At 41.5% G+C, this 17713-nt stretch overlaps 1 protein-coding gene across 4 annotated transcripts in view; it reads right to left on the bottom strand.

Annotated features, from left to right (window-relative positions):
- Nucleotides 1-17713, bottom strand: part of CD200R1 (CD200 receptor 1) — a 55632-nt gene that overhangs the window by 9590 nt on the left and 28329 nt on the right. Inside the window, exon 1 of one of the 4 annotated variants that reach the window (XM_049824554.1) lies at nt 7921-8226. The exons of the other annotated variants lie outside the window; for them this stretch is intronic. Coding sequence (XP_049680511.1) covers nt 7921-8008 — 88 coding nt within the window. The 5' untranslated portion in view covers nt 8009-8226. Of the gene's footprint in view, nt 1-7920; nt 8227-17713 lie in introns of those variants that run through there. 4 annotated transcript variants of the gene reach the window in all.

Below are 17713 nucleotides of genomic sequence, written 5' to 3'. Positions count from 1 at the left end.
AGTGTCAGCCATTTTCATAACAGTTTCTGATGAAAAGAGGATTTGCCTTTCTTTCTGTTTCAATCTAAAATATAGTCTAAAGAAATGTCAATACTTGCTGTTTTTTACCACAGATTTAGCTTTATTTAAAAGCAGTCCAAAACGTATATTATCAGGAATTAATCTGTAAATAGCTATGGGATCCACCAGCACAAAGGCAGTTCTTTAAATAGAAAATATCCTCATCCCTATCCTGTCCTTCCTGGTCAGCCATAGCATTTCCTTCAATTTGGAGATGTTGATAGGACCTCATGCCCTGCTTTCTCTTTCTAGTAAGCATACCAAAAGCCATCTAGTCTTTAAAAGTAGGTTTTATTAGAACATAAACCAATATGCTAGAAAATGATAGCTCTTTAGGGAACACAGAATTACTAGCTATACTCATGAAAAAAAAAAAAAGCCTGAAAATAAATCTCCCCTGCTTTCTGTGCCCCTACAGAACAGGTTCTTTCCCCCAGTCCTCTCTTCTACTCCACCAGCTTTCGGTGTCTTGTCAGGCTGCACAGATTCCACATGATCTCTTCTGAGCTCCTTTTGCCATCACTTCCATAACTTCTTGTGGGTCTGCTCCAACCAAGCCCTTTGCCAGGGTCTCCCCATCTGCTTGCTTTGCCCTCCTTATGCTGCCTGCCCCAGCCTGCACTCTTGGGTATGTACTCCACAGCTCTGAAGGAAGACACAATCTCCCCTTCCCTCCAGGAATTTCACTAAACCTAAAGGGTGTGTGTCTGCTCTGCAGGAGAGCTAAACAGACAAAAGTAGTCCACTCTGTTGAAGAGGAAAGGTTCACTGCTGCAAGTGTTTTAGTTCAGACCCGTCACTGCACCACTGTTTTCTGGAATGGTGCTTTCATACTGTAAAATGGCTAAAGTCAGTTGCTAAAGTTTCCTCTGTGATAGCTGATTGGTTTATGACCAGTACATTAGGGTCTATATGCCATACACATCAGCATTTATCAATTCAAACTAAGGCTCGGTAACAAGCCAGTATGTTGCACTGCTACTTCTCTCAAGGTGAAATCCTGTGTTATAGCTGAGCTGAACTGACAGCTTGCTGTAGCTGAAAAGGGGGATAACCAGTGCAGCAAAGGCCTCAGTCTCTGTGGGCCTGCAGAGAACAAGAAATTTGAAAAGGTGTGAGCTACCAAGCTCATCTCAGTGAAGTGATAACCATCGGACAATAATTAAATGTCAGTAGTGTTAACTATTTCATTGCACACAAGAGAGATGAAATGAAGGATTGTGTATCTACACATTTATGGTAAATAAATTTTCAGTCTTATTCTTCACAAATGAGTGGACCCTGGAAAATGGCAATTTCTGTTAGCCAGAAGGAGCAGAGCTCAGGAGCCCAAGATTACATGCGGTCTGTCACACTGATGTAGAAAATCGGCGAGTCAGGCTCTGGGAGTTCTGTACAGATCTGGGCTGAACCATCCTATTTGGGTTGTGGATGCAAATCCATCATGAGCAGGTTTCACCTTGGAGACTCATTTAACAGGTGGGCAGGGTAGGAGGCCTTTACACTGAGGTCCTCCAATTTGACTCCAGCCTCTGAAGTTCATCTGATTATAACACCAATAATATTATGCCATCCCTCACTGTCTCTCCTTGACTGTTGAAGAAGATTTTAATCCATGTCTGAGGAGGTTCTCAAGCTCTAAACGAGTGCATTGAGTGCACATTCCAATGCACTGACAGATTCCACTTTTATGTTTGAAAATGGACATAACCTCTCTCAGGAAAAAACAAACTCAGTTGAGGAGTTCACTGGTTACTGTTGTCATGCTAAGATTACTGTAATTGAAAAAGACTGGGGGGAAGACTTTGCTCTGTTTTTTTTTAGTGGTTTATGTAGTGTGTCTGACAGCTCTCATGGATAACTAGTTGCACCAGTTCCTTTACAGCGTCACTTATTTAGTCATTTCTCCTGTTTCTCAGAGTCTTTCTCACAGTAAAAGGAAAAAGAAAGATTTTAAAAACAGGAAAATTTGATTGTGAAGCCACTAAAATTTTCAGGGGAATCACTGCAAAATCAGAGACAGCTACACAGCTTGAAAGTGCTTGTGATTGCTTTCAAATAGGAAAGATTTACAGCCTCTGTTATTCTTTATAGCAGGTTTTAACTCACAGTAGTAGTTTTTCTTGCCCCCCAAATGACTCAGGTTCCATGACAGCCTCTTCAGAAATTTAGTTGTTATAGAGTTTTTCACACTGTAAAGGGACTGCTTTACTTTCTCAGATATAATCCTATCGTGTCTTTATTTCTTACAGTAACAATCTACCACAGCGTTTTGGCACACCTCCCCCGCCAACACACTGCAGATTGTGATGTATTAAACTTAGAGGTGTAATGAACTGAAACAATGAACATACCACAAGTAAATGACTAACTGTATCTTGGAATGAATATATTATATGAGTCATACCAAGTCGTAATCAAAAAGGCCGTACCGGACGCTTGGAAGAGGCCACATACAACAGGCTGAGCTCTGCATCTGTTCTCCCCTTCTACTGCCACAGAGTGCCTGTGACACTTAGCAAGGCTTGTCTGCAATGAAGTGAAAGATAAACAAATAGAAGTGCTTTGTACTACGGTAGGGATTGCTAAAGTACTGACATAATTTTATAGATGGTGGCTTTGTGACTCTGAAAACGTAGCCACAACAGCACAGGATAGAGTGTAGGCTGAAAACCAACCCTGTGTGTTGAGTAAGTAGTAAGCAGTTAGACTACTCTGATTTTCATTATAGAAATACATGAACTAGCTGGCCTGAGCTCATGTGACTGTTTCTTGAAGTTGGGATGACAGCTTTATCAGCGTGGACATATCTTTAAAAGAACACAATAAGAGACATACCTTTATTGTTAGTTTCCCATTCACACTCTTTTATCCATACTCGTCATTATTTCTTGAAAATATCTCCTATTCCCATTTCATTCTATGTAGGCTTTTTTCCTGTCCTCAGAAATTCCTTTCTTCATCATACTCAAGTTCTTCTTTTGTTCTCCTTTAAACACATTTCTTTTCTGCCACCATGACTATGTCATTTGCAGTAAAAATGTCTTTCCTGCTGTCTCACACAGGCTGAAATAGCAACCTTAAAACACAGCCAGAAAAAATACACTTTGTCATTGTAAACTCTGGTTTTCCAGGATGAAGTGCCTGCAGCATGGCTGGATTTTTTTTAGATTGCAAAGTTGAATATGACTTCATCTGTTGCAGAGAGGTGAGCACACTGACAGAACTTAATAATGAACCCAAGGTTTCAGTATTCCCACTCAAGGTGGAATATACCATTGCAGTTCCCAGTTCCTAGTTTTTAGTTTTACTATGATCTTTTCAGTCTCTTTAGCTTTCTCCAGTATCCTTTCACACAGTCATTCGAGACAGCTGATTTTGAAGGCAAAGTAAAGATGTTACAGCTCAGCTAGTTAGAGATGCAGTTTGAAACAGTGTCCCCCTGAAAATCATAAATTAAGCTGAAGAATAGAAGGGCAACTGGAGGGAAACATGATGGATAAAGAACTGAATTAAGGAGAGAAAGCAAAAGGCAGTGTTAAAAGGAGGTGTCAGCTTGAAGGTAGCTTGCTAATGTTTCTCAGCAGATGATTTTTACGGTAATTCTGTTTAATGATTTTAGTAATGGCATTGGCATTTGTATTAGGAGTTTGTGAGGAAATTTGTTGAAAGCCAGAAGAGTATAGCATTAATATAAAGAATGGAAATGTCACACAAAAAGAACCGGGTAACCTTGATGAGTAGAATGGTAGATATGTGCTGAAATTCAGCAGCTCAAAATGTAGTAAAAATAAAAAAAGGTAGTACAACAAATTTAGGCTGGAAATCAGAATAGAGAATATTGCCTCCATCAGGATTAAAACCAGCCTTTCAATAAGGTGTGTGCTTTTTTTGGTGCTCAGATTGTTTATGAGAAGCGTTGCATGATACAACGCCTGCAAAAAAAGGGCGATTCTTTGCAGTGATGTAGGGGTCCTTTCTGAGGTTTTGTTTCTACCCTCACGTAAATGGGCTATGTCTTGATAGAAACATGACTTTGTAGAAAGCAGGATGGGTACAATTCTGTAATGAAGGAATTAGTTGGTGTTTAAATGATGTGTTAGAGTCATCCAGCTTGCAGAACAAACACTGTTGGCCAAATCCTCAACTGATAATAAATCATCACTGAACTTAACAAGCTGTCACATATCATATCAGTCTGGCTGTAAACTTTACACTTGGTATAGCAAATTCTGTGTGCAAAGTAAGTAGATCTTTGTCCTTGCAGAATGTGAGCTGGAATGGTTGAGGGGGAAAGGGATTTACACTGGATGCCAAAGTGCCTTGGGTAATATTTCTTTTAGAGTAGCACTGTGATATCATGGGTTACAAAGTGCAAAGGTCCCCCACTTCTCAGTATAGAAACAGATACAGAACATTTTATATTTTGTTTTGCATGCTGAACTTGGCCTTTTACTCTCTTCATGAGAAGAAGAATTAAATAAGTTGCACTGTTTATTTATGCTTAAGTGGCATTTTCCTGCTATTCTAAACCAAAATAGATCATTGACTGCTAACAGTAGATTGTGTGCCCTCTTTTTCGTACTTTGCAGAGAGCAGATAAGGGACTGCTGTGAAAACATGCTTATGACCTCACTTTTAGATGGTTAAAATTTCAGTCATACTTTAGTGCTTAGCTTTAGCATAGTACTTTTCTTCCTAGCATTTTCTTACTCAATACAAAGATAAGGTAGCATAAGAACATTCCCTACACTTCGTTCTTATGAATGATTGTACCTCTAAATACAAAATATATCAGCTGTGAGTTTTAAGTAGCATGTACTTCTACAAGCGCGTTCCCGATTAAAGAAAACCTGCTTTGTAGTCACGGAGTATGTGGTCAACTTTCCTTGTTTCCATGGTTTTGCAATTAGACACATTCAGACATTGTGTTTGGACCACAGCAAAGTAAAACATTAATATCACAAGGACATGCTTTGAAGATTGTACTAGGGAAACTTAGATGTCTTCTGAGAAAATTTTTCCTTAATAGTACAGAATTCTGTTTTAAGCATTCAGGTTAGAAAAACAGGCTGTTTGGATTCAGGTGCTTTTAGGGTGAAAGACGTGAGAATGATTCCAGCACATAGACCCAAAGGAGCAGCAAAAAAATAGTGAAATGGAGACAAATCTAAGTTTAGCAGAATAGTTTTTTAGGCTATGATTTTTTGTATCTGGAGCAAGAGTCCATGGTAAACTAGACTAGGAGGCAATAGAGACAGGAGCAGTGAAACACACTAGGACAGAGAAACTAAGGCAATAAAAACCACTAGTACACTAGTGAAAGAGAATTTACAAGTTGTATTGCAGAAAGAAACTAAATGAAAGCAGTAGCATTCAAGAAAGTTATGTATGCAGGTAAACTTGAACTCTAGCCAGGTTGCTCTGTAAATCTACTTCACTTTTATTCACTTCATACACTCTAATACCAGCACTGATGCAATGCCACTGAGTTCAATTTTTTACCATTGATAAAACTGAACAACCATAGAGAATCACATCTCATTACTGACAATGGATTTCTTGCAGCTTCCTCTGAAGCACTTGGTCATATTTATTGTCACAGGATACAACTGCAGATGCAGGACTTTTACAGTCCAACATTGCAAATATTAATCCAATAAAAAGAGATTTGCTGCATGAACATCTCCTGGAAGATCTTTCCCTCCGTTGTCCCCTTTCCTTTGGAGTATGTACACAACCACCTGAGGTGTCCTGCCTGCTTAGTTAAACTAGAAAAGTCTTCAAAGTGTTACTGAAAAGATTTAAATTTTGAGTCTTTTCCACTGCTACTATGAGGATTGTCACAGAGGGATTGTTAGTACAGATCATGCACCAGCAGCTTCAATGGTATATTATCCAACTGTACTTGGGGGCAGATCTGGATATGACAACCATGAAGTGACCTCAGCCTTTCTTCTGAGCTGCCCCTTCTGCTGTTGTAAACACTAACCAAACCACACAAAACAACATGCTAAGGAAATGTGAAGGAAAATGCTAATGCAGATAAAGACTGGTTACACACAACAGTTTTTGCATGACCTTATTTCATTCAGAGTAGCTTACTCCAGTCTTCAGAAGGGGAGACATAGTTCCTTCTGACCTTCATACAACACAAATTCTCTGGGTAGAATACACACATTGGATCAGCTTGACACATTTAGCCTGTGAGCTCTGAAGAAAAAAACCTTGTCACTACATCTTGCTCAGAACAGCCACCCTAATATTGAAGGAAACAAGTTTAAGAACAGTGTTAGCTGAAAACTTCCCATCAAGCGTGGGCTGCTTTTTATTTGGGGTGGGAGAGCAAGGTTCAAGCACGAAATTAGATTTTAACTGAACATCTTTTTCTATGTTATTTGAAGGGGAATATCATTGGTTCACCAAGACACCAAGAAGTTGAAATCCAGTTACCTTTTGGGTGAACAAAAAGAACTTTTTGGCATTGGATTTTTTTTACTATTTCCAGCAAAGTCCATTTTTAAAAAGAATTTTTGCCAGTAGGATTCCCCTTTGTCTCCCCCATTTTCTTCAACATTTTGTGATGTGTCCATACTCTTTTACTTTTTGAGAGCAGCTGTATTCAAAAATGTAGACCATCTCTGATGCTACCATAATCTGTCTATATGACTCTGAGCAAGTTCCTCAGTATTCTTCTGAGATAGTTCTTAACCTACAGAATAGGGACAGGCTTTTTACCTCCAATGTGCCTGTTGTGAGGTTACCAATGCAAGGTTTAATAATGTTTGTGAAGTATTTCAATTTTTTCCAGTGTGTAGCACTGAGGTAACCATTTTAGGTCCCTCATTTGATCAGCCAAACACATCACAGACGGGTGTTCCCTCACTGCCAACAATGACTGCATACATTTTGCTTGGCTAAATGGCATCAAGGAGCCACTTTTATTTTCTGGCCAAGTGGAATGGAATAACTCATGCCCATGCAGTGTAGTTCTACCTGCCCATAATAAGAATGGACACATGCACATTACCTATTATTCAGAGATGTCCCTAGTTTAATTTGTATCTCACAGACCTATCTGCCTTGTCCCTCTATACATAGACAGTTTAGGTGTCTGGAACTACTGCTGAAATCCCTAGTTCCATTACCAAGTCCCCTGACTGCTGCATGGTGTCTGGAAGAGCACAAGCTCTAGAAATGCAAATGAACGGTATGTGGGAGACATTAACTGCTGTAGCTAAACTATATGAAAACTAAGTCAACTACACTAAAAGTTGGTGTGAGAAAGCCTTAGGAGTGCCACTGTCTTTGGCACAAAAGCCTTTCCCACTCTTGATACTGACCATGCCCATTAGCCTCAGAAAGAAATTCCAGAAACTGCTTCCTACTGTCAGCACATCAGTGATCTTCCACCACTCCTCAGAAAGACATAAGAGATCCCTGCCCCATTTCAGAGTATCTGCAGCCTCTCTTCAGCAGAAACCACATGGCCAAAAGCTTCAAGTTCACAAACACTTTCCCAGGCATATTTTTAATATGTCAAATGGATCAGTTTCTCAGGTGATGTGGATTTAGAGGACTCGGTAAAAAGGCTATCTGTGACAACTGGTACATTCCCAGCTAAGGGTCACTAAATAATTGCCTAGATAGAAGTCACAGGCATAATGCCTGGCAGCCTTGTGACCACTAAGAAAAGAGCAGGAGTGGATATTGGGGAAGCATGTTTTAGTTGTGGTCCGTAATTTTTAGCAATTAAAGAAAGTCAAAGCAGGATGAATAGCTTTTATGGAAAGAAAATATCTGTGCACATTTCACTTTCTTCCATCCCGACGGCTGATTGTTGGTCCCAGTTAGACTCACCTACTGTTCTCATGACCTTGGTGATGGTGAGCAGCACAAAAACACACACAGTCTTCCCAGCAATCTTCATGTCGGCTCCTGCTTTCATGGTTCAGGCAGCTCCGTCACTTCACCCATCCCGCCGCCAGCCTAGCTGTGGTCATGGGGAGTATTTCTTGCCTGCCAGTGCATCCTCAGCAGCCAATGTCAGTGTTTCTCTCCCCCTTTCCCACTCCTCTCCTCTAGCTGTGTGTGCTCCTGATCAACTGGCTCCTCAAAGCTGGAGAGGTTCCTCCTTCTGACTTTTCAGAGCACTAGGCTTCCTGTGCTGAGAGCCTAGGCGAACGCTGAGGAAACAGATTGAACAACTTTGCCTTCCGTTCATTGGCTCTCCTCAGGAGGCTGATGAGTGAAGATAAACCTTGCAGCAGAGCTCAGAGGGGGTAAAAGCAGAGGAGATTGTTCAAGACTGAGTTTAATATCAAAAAGGAAATCTTAGTCTTGGGAAGCTAGAGAGAAATTTATTCTTCATATTTGTCACTGCTGCTACTACTACTACTACTGCTGCTGCTGCTACTTCTTTGTCACTGCCTCCAAGAAAATTCCTCCTCATGTCTCCCTCAAAAAAAAAAAAGAAGTCTCAAGTCTTCTCTGTAAGTGACATTTTTAATGATTTCTGCCTTCAGTAGCTACTTAGCTACCAGCAGCATAGTTCTCATCTTGAACAGCAAGGCTTTCCAGACCCTGGGGGGAGAAACTGAGTTTTGAGGGGAAAAAAAAGCCTATTTTACATACTTTTCAACAGAAATAATACAGAAATTGAAGCTGGCCCACATCTTTCACTGAAAAACTGTTTGTTTTTTTCAGAATACTGTTATGTGGGGTTTTTTTTAAATAATACTGTACCTGTTTCCCCAAGGTTTCTTTTCCTTTCTTAAGCCACAGCACTTGCCCAGCACAGTTCTGTGAGCCAGCAGTAGAGAAAAGGCCTCAGCTGTTGAAAGCTACAAGTCAGAATAATTACCGCTGAGGACAGAGACATAAGAGGTAAAGACAGAAAACAGATCAAAGTTGGCAGGAAATTGAACTGCTCAGGAGCTAGGACTGCACACCACGTTTGAACATCGACAAGCTGTACTGATGACTGTAGTCTGATGCTCTGGTAATTTTGTTTGATCAGAGTGGTGTTCAAAAATGATCTGCATTGATGTTCACTGGAACAGAGGAGTGTGAATTAAGGTCCTATCTAAATAATTTAAAAAAGACTGGTAATGATCATATAAAGAAAATTGGGTAAGACAGAAATTCAGCTGGCTCATCTTCGTCCCAGGATCATCTTATTGACTACAGTTTTGTGTGGGAGGGTATTCTGTATATTTTTCCCCGCTTGATTTTTTAAATTCAGTTTAACATTTTTACACTCCTCCGCACTGTTCTGAGGTTTTCAATATGCTGTTCACAGTAACACTCTGGTTTATTTTCTGAGTATTTACTGTTGATCTAGGAATTAGTAATGCTTGTTTAGACAAGGGCATGGAGAGGAAGAAGAGGTGTATGTAAGCAGAGATTAAGATACAATGCTGGAGAGAGAAGTAGGCAACATGTAAGCAGTATGAGGCTTCAAATGTGAAAGAAAGAGTGCTCAAATTTGATGCAAAGACAAGAGGAAACTAAGGCAGTGTAAATGTGCAGACATGGGGCTTATTGGATAGATGATTGCTGCGTGAACTTGAAAAAATGAAAAGATGCAATGGGATAGAGATTTTGGAAGACAGCAAACTGTCTTCTAAATAAGAAAAGTCCTAATTTAAGCTGTCATAATGAAAAGTCTCTGCCATTCCTGTAGGAATTAATTTGGAACCAGAAGTTAGACAGCTAGATTCTTTTGGTAGGCAAATATTATTTAAGATGTCATTAAGATGCTTTGGGAGCAACTTTCTGGTTGAAGCCTGGGTTTCTAAGAACAAGAGAGGGGTTCGTATGGGAAGGTGTGGTAGGTTGACCTGGGCTGGCTGCCAGGTGCCCACCAAACCGCTCTATCACTCTCCCCCTTCAACTGGACAGGGGGAGAAAAATACCATGGAAGGCTTGTGGGTCGAGATAAGGACAGGTAGATCACTGAACAGTTACCATCATGGGCAAAACAAGATGGTCTTTCAGGCAGTGGCATGGGTTATAGGTATGTTTCTAGCCAACCAGTAGTTGCTTCCACCACAGTATGTAGCGATTGCCTTGGTATGTTCATGGCAGTGGTTATAGTCAATTCGCCAGGCCTTGCAGTATCGAAAACCCAGCCACTGCCCTCTGTTTCAGGGAGACTTTACTCATGTGGCTTGCTTGCTTGTGGTACATATTTCACATTCATGAGTGACCTGTGCGATGGCCTCCATGGTCAGGACCACCCCTCAATCACAAGCCCATCTGTATGTTTCGTCTCTCCCTAGATGCCCCAATGTTTCATAGGCCCATTGAGCTACAAATAGCTCACCCTTACGCTCCCAGTCCAGATCCACCTGAACTACTTCAATTTTGGCAGCCTTGTCTACCTGTTCATTGTTTCAATGTTCTTCAGTGGTGCGGCTTTTGGGCATATGAGCACCTACATGATGTACCTTTAGAGAGATGTTTTCTACCCGGGCAGCAGTGTCTTGCCACAATGCAGCAGCCCAGATGGGTTTACCTCTGTGCTGCCAATTGGTCTTCCACTGCTGTAGCCACCTCTAGCAGGCGTTAGCCACCATCCATGAGTCAGTATAGAGATAGAGTACTGGCCACTTTTCTTGTTCAGCAATCTCTAGGGCCAGTTGGATGGCTTTCACTTCTGCAAACTGACTTGGCTCACCTTCTTCTTCAGTGGCTCCCATAACTTGTCGTGTGGGACTCCACACAGCAGCTTTCCACTTTCGATGGTTTTCTACAATACAACAGGATCCATCGGTAAACAGCATAATGCCTTTCATCTTCTGATAACTCATTATATGGTTGTGCCTCTTGGGCACGAGCCACGTTCTCAGGCAATGCTCCAAAATCTCTGCCTTCTGGCCAGTCCACGATCTCTTCCAGGATTCCTGGGTGGTTGGGTTTCCCCAGTTGAGCCTGCTGCATGATCAATACTACCTACTTACCTCATGTAGCGCTTGTTGTGTGATGTGTAGAGGGGATGTCTTTGAACATCCAGTGTAGCATGGGCAATTGCGGTGCCAAGAGGAGATAGGCTTCTCTACCAACAATTTCTGAAGTGGCTGGAACCCCTCATATGCTGCTAATGTCTCTTTTTCAGTTGGGGTAGCTTCATCTCAACCCACGAGTTTTCTCACTTTTACTCTTCTGATTCTCTCCCGCATCCCACCAGGGAGGAGTGAGCAGGTGGCCATGTGGTGCTTAGTTGCAGGCTGGGGTTAAACCAAGACAAGGAAGGAAACTTGTCAGGGTTTGCTGGCTGCATCAGTCAGAAATGTAGTATGCGTTTCATGGAAAGGAGGAGAAGGAGAGGGATAAACTGATTGTGATAGCTACAGCTGAAGCCTGAGAGGTGACTGAGGATGAAGATGTTGCAAACAAGGTGCCATTAGAGATACACTTTCAGTAAGTGCACATTTCCACACAGCAGCAGAGAAAACTCAAGCATTGTTTGTTTAAGGTGCTATGCAGAGCCATCACAGCCTTCCTGGAGACTGAACTTTCCCTGTCTTCTTTGAGAACAGATCTGGGCTCTGCCTGTGGTTTTCAGTGTGGGTTATTGCAGACCCATTTTACGTTAATTATCATAATGTCATCAGATATTATTTGACAAAGGCAGAGTCTGTGATCTGTTCTGTTTGAAGTGGTTTTACTCAGCCTTAAAGTCCTTGCTGACAGCAGATTCCATGCTAATAACTCATTCAACAAGAAGTGCAGGAGCTGTAAAGCTGGATTTTATTTATCAAGGTGCAGACAGAAATTAAATTCTTTCCATGAACTTCATTTCCAATGATGACATGAATATCAGAGTGCTGGAACCTCAGCTGGAACGAACTTTTAAGCTGGCCCAGTTCTGTTGACTTCTCATGGAGCTACCATGACTTTCTGCATGTGAGAATTCTCCTTGCTGTCTCTTTCTATGTCAGCTGAGAATCCCAAACCTTGGGACCACACAGATAACTCAACAGGCTGCACATGAATGAGTGAATCCAATTATCTCTGGAGCTGGGAATGGTTCTGGAAAATTATCATGATTCTCTGTGTACTGACAGATATGTTTTACTCACTGAGTAAGTGTTCACCCAGCAATGAAATACAATGGGTTTGTCTGACAATTTGGCAAGGAAGTGAAATTAAGGCTGGATTACATTATGCAATGGCCTAGTCCAATGTATAGGACATTAAACCCACTTCAATTCTTTCAGAGACAGCAGTGTGTTTCGCACTTGTCAGTGAATTTCCTGCCCTTTGATGACCTGTCTTAGAGCCTAGAACTTGTTACGTTTATAATGAAGGAAAAAGAATTTCATAAGTTTTATTTGCATACTCTGTAACAAAATATATTAATTTTGCATATGGGGGTATGTGAAAGAGAAAGCAAAAGTATTGGACAGTATCACTTCTTGTGTGGGCAGATGCAAAACTTCTCCTACATCTACCTTGCTGATGCACTTTACTCTGACTGGCTGTTCCTCAAACTACTCCAGCTCTTAACTCTAACAGAGTTCATCCAGTCTACCTGCAGTATGATTGGCAGGTCTGCCCAAAATTTGATTGAATGGTTGCAATTGCAGACTCTGTAATTTCAGCTCTTGCTTTCGGCATGCCATGAAGGGGAGTGTGCAGTGGTCATTTCCTAGCCCATTGGTCCCACCACATGGCAAGTCCCCTAGTAGAATGGCACAATGCAGTAGGCTGGCTATGGAGATAAAATTTATAAACTTTGTGGCAGTAAAGTGACATAGTATGCTTATAAAGCCTCTTCCTGGTTGTTCTGTGGTTGGGTGTTGTTTATTCCTGGAAACACCCACACACCTGAAAGTCCTTATGAGAATATGGTTTCTTTTACACAGCTCCTATTGGAGGGTAAGTAAGGCTGAGGTGAAGCCACATTCCCAGACTCCCTCTCCCTCCAGGGAAGCTTGCATTTAATAGCAAGACTGAAATCGGAGGATTGAATTCAGAGCTGTTATGCACCCTTTATACACATGCATAGGTAAATAAAATATTACTCATGTTTCAAAGTACTTCTGGGGGTGCTGGGTGTAGGGGCTAAATGTACTAAACATTTCCCTGCAGCCTAGTGTGACATTCTGCTTCCCATCACTCCTTGGATTCCTGTCTCAATAGCTTCTGTGGGCCATGTCCATGCTGTGCAGTTGCTGACAGTGCAAAGATCCCTGAGCTGGCTTTGAGCTAGCTTCAGAAATGGAAGCAGTACAGTCAAGTCAGCACAGCACTGCACGTAGCCAACTTGTTTGTGCAACTAACTGCTACCCGCTGGGGATGAAGGATTCCACCCAGTGCAATGCAATGACATATCAGCTTACTTGGAGCTAGTTCTGGGGTCACTGACATATGCAGGAGGCACGCAGTTCCTGCTAGTATGAAATGTTGTGGCTCTCTTGAAATCAGCATTAAGATCACTAAAATGCATGATGCTTATCCGCCCTAAACTCCTGCACAGGCCACAATGCCTAGGAGCTTCACCTTGTGATTATGTTGTGGTTATGTTCTAGCCTACCTCCCAGCAAGGCTTCCCTTGAACCCTGCTCCAGATTGGGCAAAGAAGACTGGGCTTACTTGGAGAAGTGCATTGAGGGCGGATGACTGAAAAGAGGGGAGGAAGTGACTCAGAGGACCGGATGAACCGAGACAGATGTTTGGTGAGAAGAAAGGAGTAGGAACCTCCAGATGAATCCTAGCTGCCTTCTGTGCTGGAGGTCCAAAGCATTGGGGTCAGCCCCTCTTTTCTTTGGTCAGGAGGTCGCACAGAAATAAGTAATTGTTAAGGCTCTGCTTGAACAATAGGAAGAAGATGTTTCACTTTCCTGATTCCTTGAAATGCTGAAGTCCTTGGCTTGAGGAATTAACAGGATAACTTCACTTGACAGCAAAGCCTGAGGCTATTTTTTTTCCAATGGAGATGCTCCCTAGCGATCTCCCAGTCTAGGGTGGGTAAGCTAAGAATATGAAGGATGAAGTTCTGCATTTGAACACCATTTGCAGCACTTCTAATGATATGGCCTGGAAATCTGCTAGCTCAGCTAGGTTGGGACCAACCTCTGCACTACCCTTCATGTCGTGCTGTGTCTATTATCCCCAGTGTGGCTGAACAGAATGCTGTATGTGATATGTACTCTATTAAGTAACTGGAGTAAGGAAACATGAGAAATCTGTGGGAAATTCTTCCCTGACATAAATCAATGGAGGTTAGTGGCACAAAGCTGGTGTATGGAGACATTTGCAGGGTGTAGAGGCATTTATTTCATTTTCTGCAACAGATGCCACACATGTAAGCAGAAGCAGATTATTCTGCCTGATTTGGGCTTTGGACAGTAATTTTTGTCTTATTTTGCTTAGTAAACAGCAGTAAGGCTGAAAGAAGATTATTCTAATAGAATGGACATTTCTAGTGAAGAAATTGAAGTCCAGCACCAGATCATTCACAGAAAGGTGCAAGACATTTTCTAGTATTCAGGAGATAAGTATTGGTTTAAATGACAGTATATAAAGCTTAAAATCTGTTTCAGTACTGCGCCTGCATTGTTCTAATTTCTAATGTTGCCACAGTTCATGATTATCTAATGTTTTATGGAGTCTTGCTTGTTTTCTTATTTTAGTAATACTGGTGATAAGGATGTACCCAGCCCATTTATGCAGTGAAGGAAAAGTTGCTTCCTTTTCTTGCCCTGAAGTTGGTATGAGGCGAGGTGAAGCATCCTGCTGTTCTTGCATTGTGAGGATCAAGGGAAACAGAAACTAATTTGTAGTCATAATAATAATTAGCTACCCAAGCTTGAATACTAATCTTTCTTCCTTTCTTCTAAAAACTCTGGTTTCTCTCCCTTTTTATTCTGACTGCATTTAACATCACCTGAAGAAAAAACAGAAGGAAGTAAAGAGAAGCATATGATTCAAGTCTGAAATATATGATGGTCATGGGATTTGCTAATATATGACCAGATTTTTAAGGCCACTCTGAAATGAAAGACTGCAGTTTAGAAGGGATTTCTGTGCAAAATACGTTATCCACTACACTTGGAGAAAGATATGGAACTGAAAGTGTTGGCAGGTCTGAATGTTTCCTGTAACTTTAAAAAGCTACAGTCTTTCCAAAATGTGGTCAAGGGATGCAGTAATGAACCTTGTATGTGTGGGTGTGTGTTTTGCTCTTTTTACTGCCTACAGATCATTTCAGTCAATCATGGACCGCTTATGTGCAGGAACATCACAATATTGATTAAAAATATATGCTAGGTTCATTGTCACTTTCTGCACCTGCATCAAAAAGGCTTCCCAAAGACAGCTATGCTTCCACAGAGAATTAGCAAAACCTCAAGTTGGCCATTTAAAATTATTCATTTTCAGCATCTTTCTTACTTTTGGACAGTAGAGAGGAAACCTCTCTCAGTTCTTCTGGTTGATTAGCATAGCCTGTCTTCTCTGTGAAGTTCAGCTTACCACAGAGACATCCACAGGAATCTCACAGCTCAAGATCATTCTTAAACTGTATAAATTACATTGAGATCCACCATGACATTCATCCATCAGGAACACAGCAGTCATGGAGGGTTGAAATTAGTCCTTTTTTCATAAAACAAAAAGCCATCAGGAATCCATGCTAAATCAACATTGTATTAAAACTTTTGGACTGAGGTAAGTGGAACTTCAGAGGACAGGATATGGAGGCAGACATCTTTCTTCCAGCCTCACTAATCCTCCCCCATTGTCCAAGTGATCTGTTCTCACAAGTGGGGTATGAGGGCTGCAGGACATTTTCCTAGGGCACTTATTTCCACAGCCAAAGCAACTAGTGTAGAAGTTGCTGTGACTCCCTCCTTCTCTCTGACTCCCTCTCCTTGGCAAAACCCTATTCCTGCTACCCTCTACTCCTGTGACCCACTGACATGACAGCTCCGTTCCCCTACATTGCTTAGAAAGTGCCACCAGCTGGGATATAGGAGTCTTCACCCTCCTTTGCACTGATGGAGCAGAGAAGACATGAGAGAAAGAGAGATGGCATCCCATTTCACAAGATGGGTTGTTGAGATGAAAGGAGAGACAAGAGAGGCTGAGTGGAGCACAAAGTGAGGCACAGTGTGCAGAGCAGGGCACTGAGACAGTGTTGTATGTACTGTATGATACTGCATTAATGTTAGTGGCTAATAGCTGCAACCAGGACATGATTGTACTATGTGCCTGTTTCCCAACAGTATTGAGTGCAGTTTTGTCTAATCTGATTGAGTGGTGGGATTAGAAATGGAAAGAAAGCTTTTCTTTTTAGGTTCACCACCATCAAATTGACCAAGACCATTCAGTGATGTATCTTGTCCTGAAAAGGCCAAACTTTTCAAGCTAAATGGGGACAAATTCATTAATTTCAATGGAATTTTGCCTCAAGGTTTGAAGCACCTTCTGCAAAATAAACTGACAGGTCATCTTGATTTGCACACATTCATTTCCTCAAGCATATCAGAAATCCCTTTTGGGAAGCACTAATCCTTTGGTTAGATAGCTAGAATAGCATATAAACAAACAACTAAATGGAAATATGGGAGATTAAAAATGTGATCTGATCACCACATGCAAATATCTGCACAGGGGAAAAATGCAGGTGGTAAAGGACTTTTTCACACAGTGAAAATGGTGCAACACCCACCAATATACAGCCAGTCAAATTCAAACTGTAAATCAGGCATGTATTTTTAACAGTGAGCATGACTAAGCATTGGAACAAACTACTGTAGGAAGTGATGATTCCCATGCCTTGTTCCCTTCACGTAAAGACTAACTGCCGCCTTAGAAAAAGTGCTCTACTGGAGCCTGGGTTATCTCACCACAGAGAATGAATACTAGTAGTACCTCGACTGAGATGAAGAACAGGATACATATGAAATTTGAAACACCCTTTATTCATACCTATTCACTTCTCCCAGGATCAATCTTAAACACCTTAGTGAACTGTACAGCATTGATGAACCTCATCTGTAGGTGATTAAGGAAGGTTATGGGTTGTCAGCTTTAGGCTTTTACTCTGCACTACTCTTGATTTTTCCAGTGAAAGAAAGGTCAGCCATAAATTTCGGAGGTTTGGAAATATTCCATATTATTGAGATAACTTCTGTGCTGCAATATGATCAACTCCTGTGCCACTAACTTTCAGAAAAAAAGACAGAATTTATATTTAATAGACGAAAATCCTGATCCAGTTAAAAAATATTTAGCATTTGAGGAGTCCCCCACAATGGGATTTTTCCTTAGATTTATGTGGCAAAGTTTGGTAGTGGGATAGTGAACCCACTGTAGACACAGCTGAGCCCATCAGCAAAGCTGGTGCTGCCTCTGTGAAAATATGTTTAAGAAACAGCAGAGAACACCACAGAGGGAACAAAAAGAATGAGAGACAGCAGAGGAAACACCAAAGTCAGAAGAGGAAGAGGAGGGGTGTTGCATGGTGCCAGAGCAGGTATTTCATTACAGCCCATGGAGAACCTGTGTGGAGCAGAGAAAAGGTGTGAGGAGGAAGAAGTATCAGAGAGAAACTGCTTTGTACTGACTGTAACCCTGCCACCCACCTGTGCCTCCGGGGAGCTGGGAATGAAGTTAAGCATAGAAAAGGGAAGAGGAAATT

Source organism: Accipiter gentilis, chromosome 21, assembly GCF_929443795.1.
Source record: "Accipiter gentilis chromosome 21, bAccGen1.1, whole genome shotgun sequence".
Taxonomy (NCBI): domain Eukaryota; kingdom Metazoa; phylum Chordata; class Aves; order Accipitriformes; family Accipitridae; genus Astur; species Astur gentilis.
Note: the sequence above shows the minus strand (reverse complement) of the source record. Positions and strands in the feature narration are given on the sequence as shown.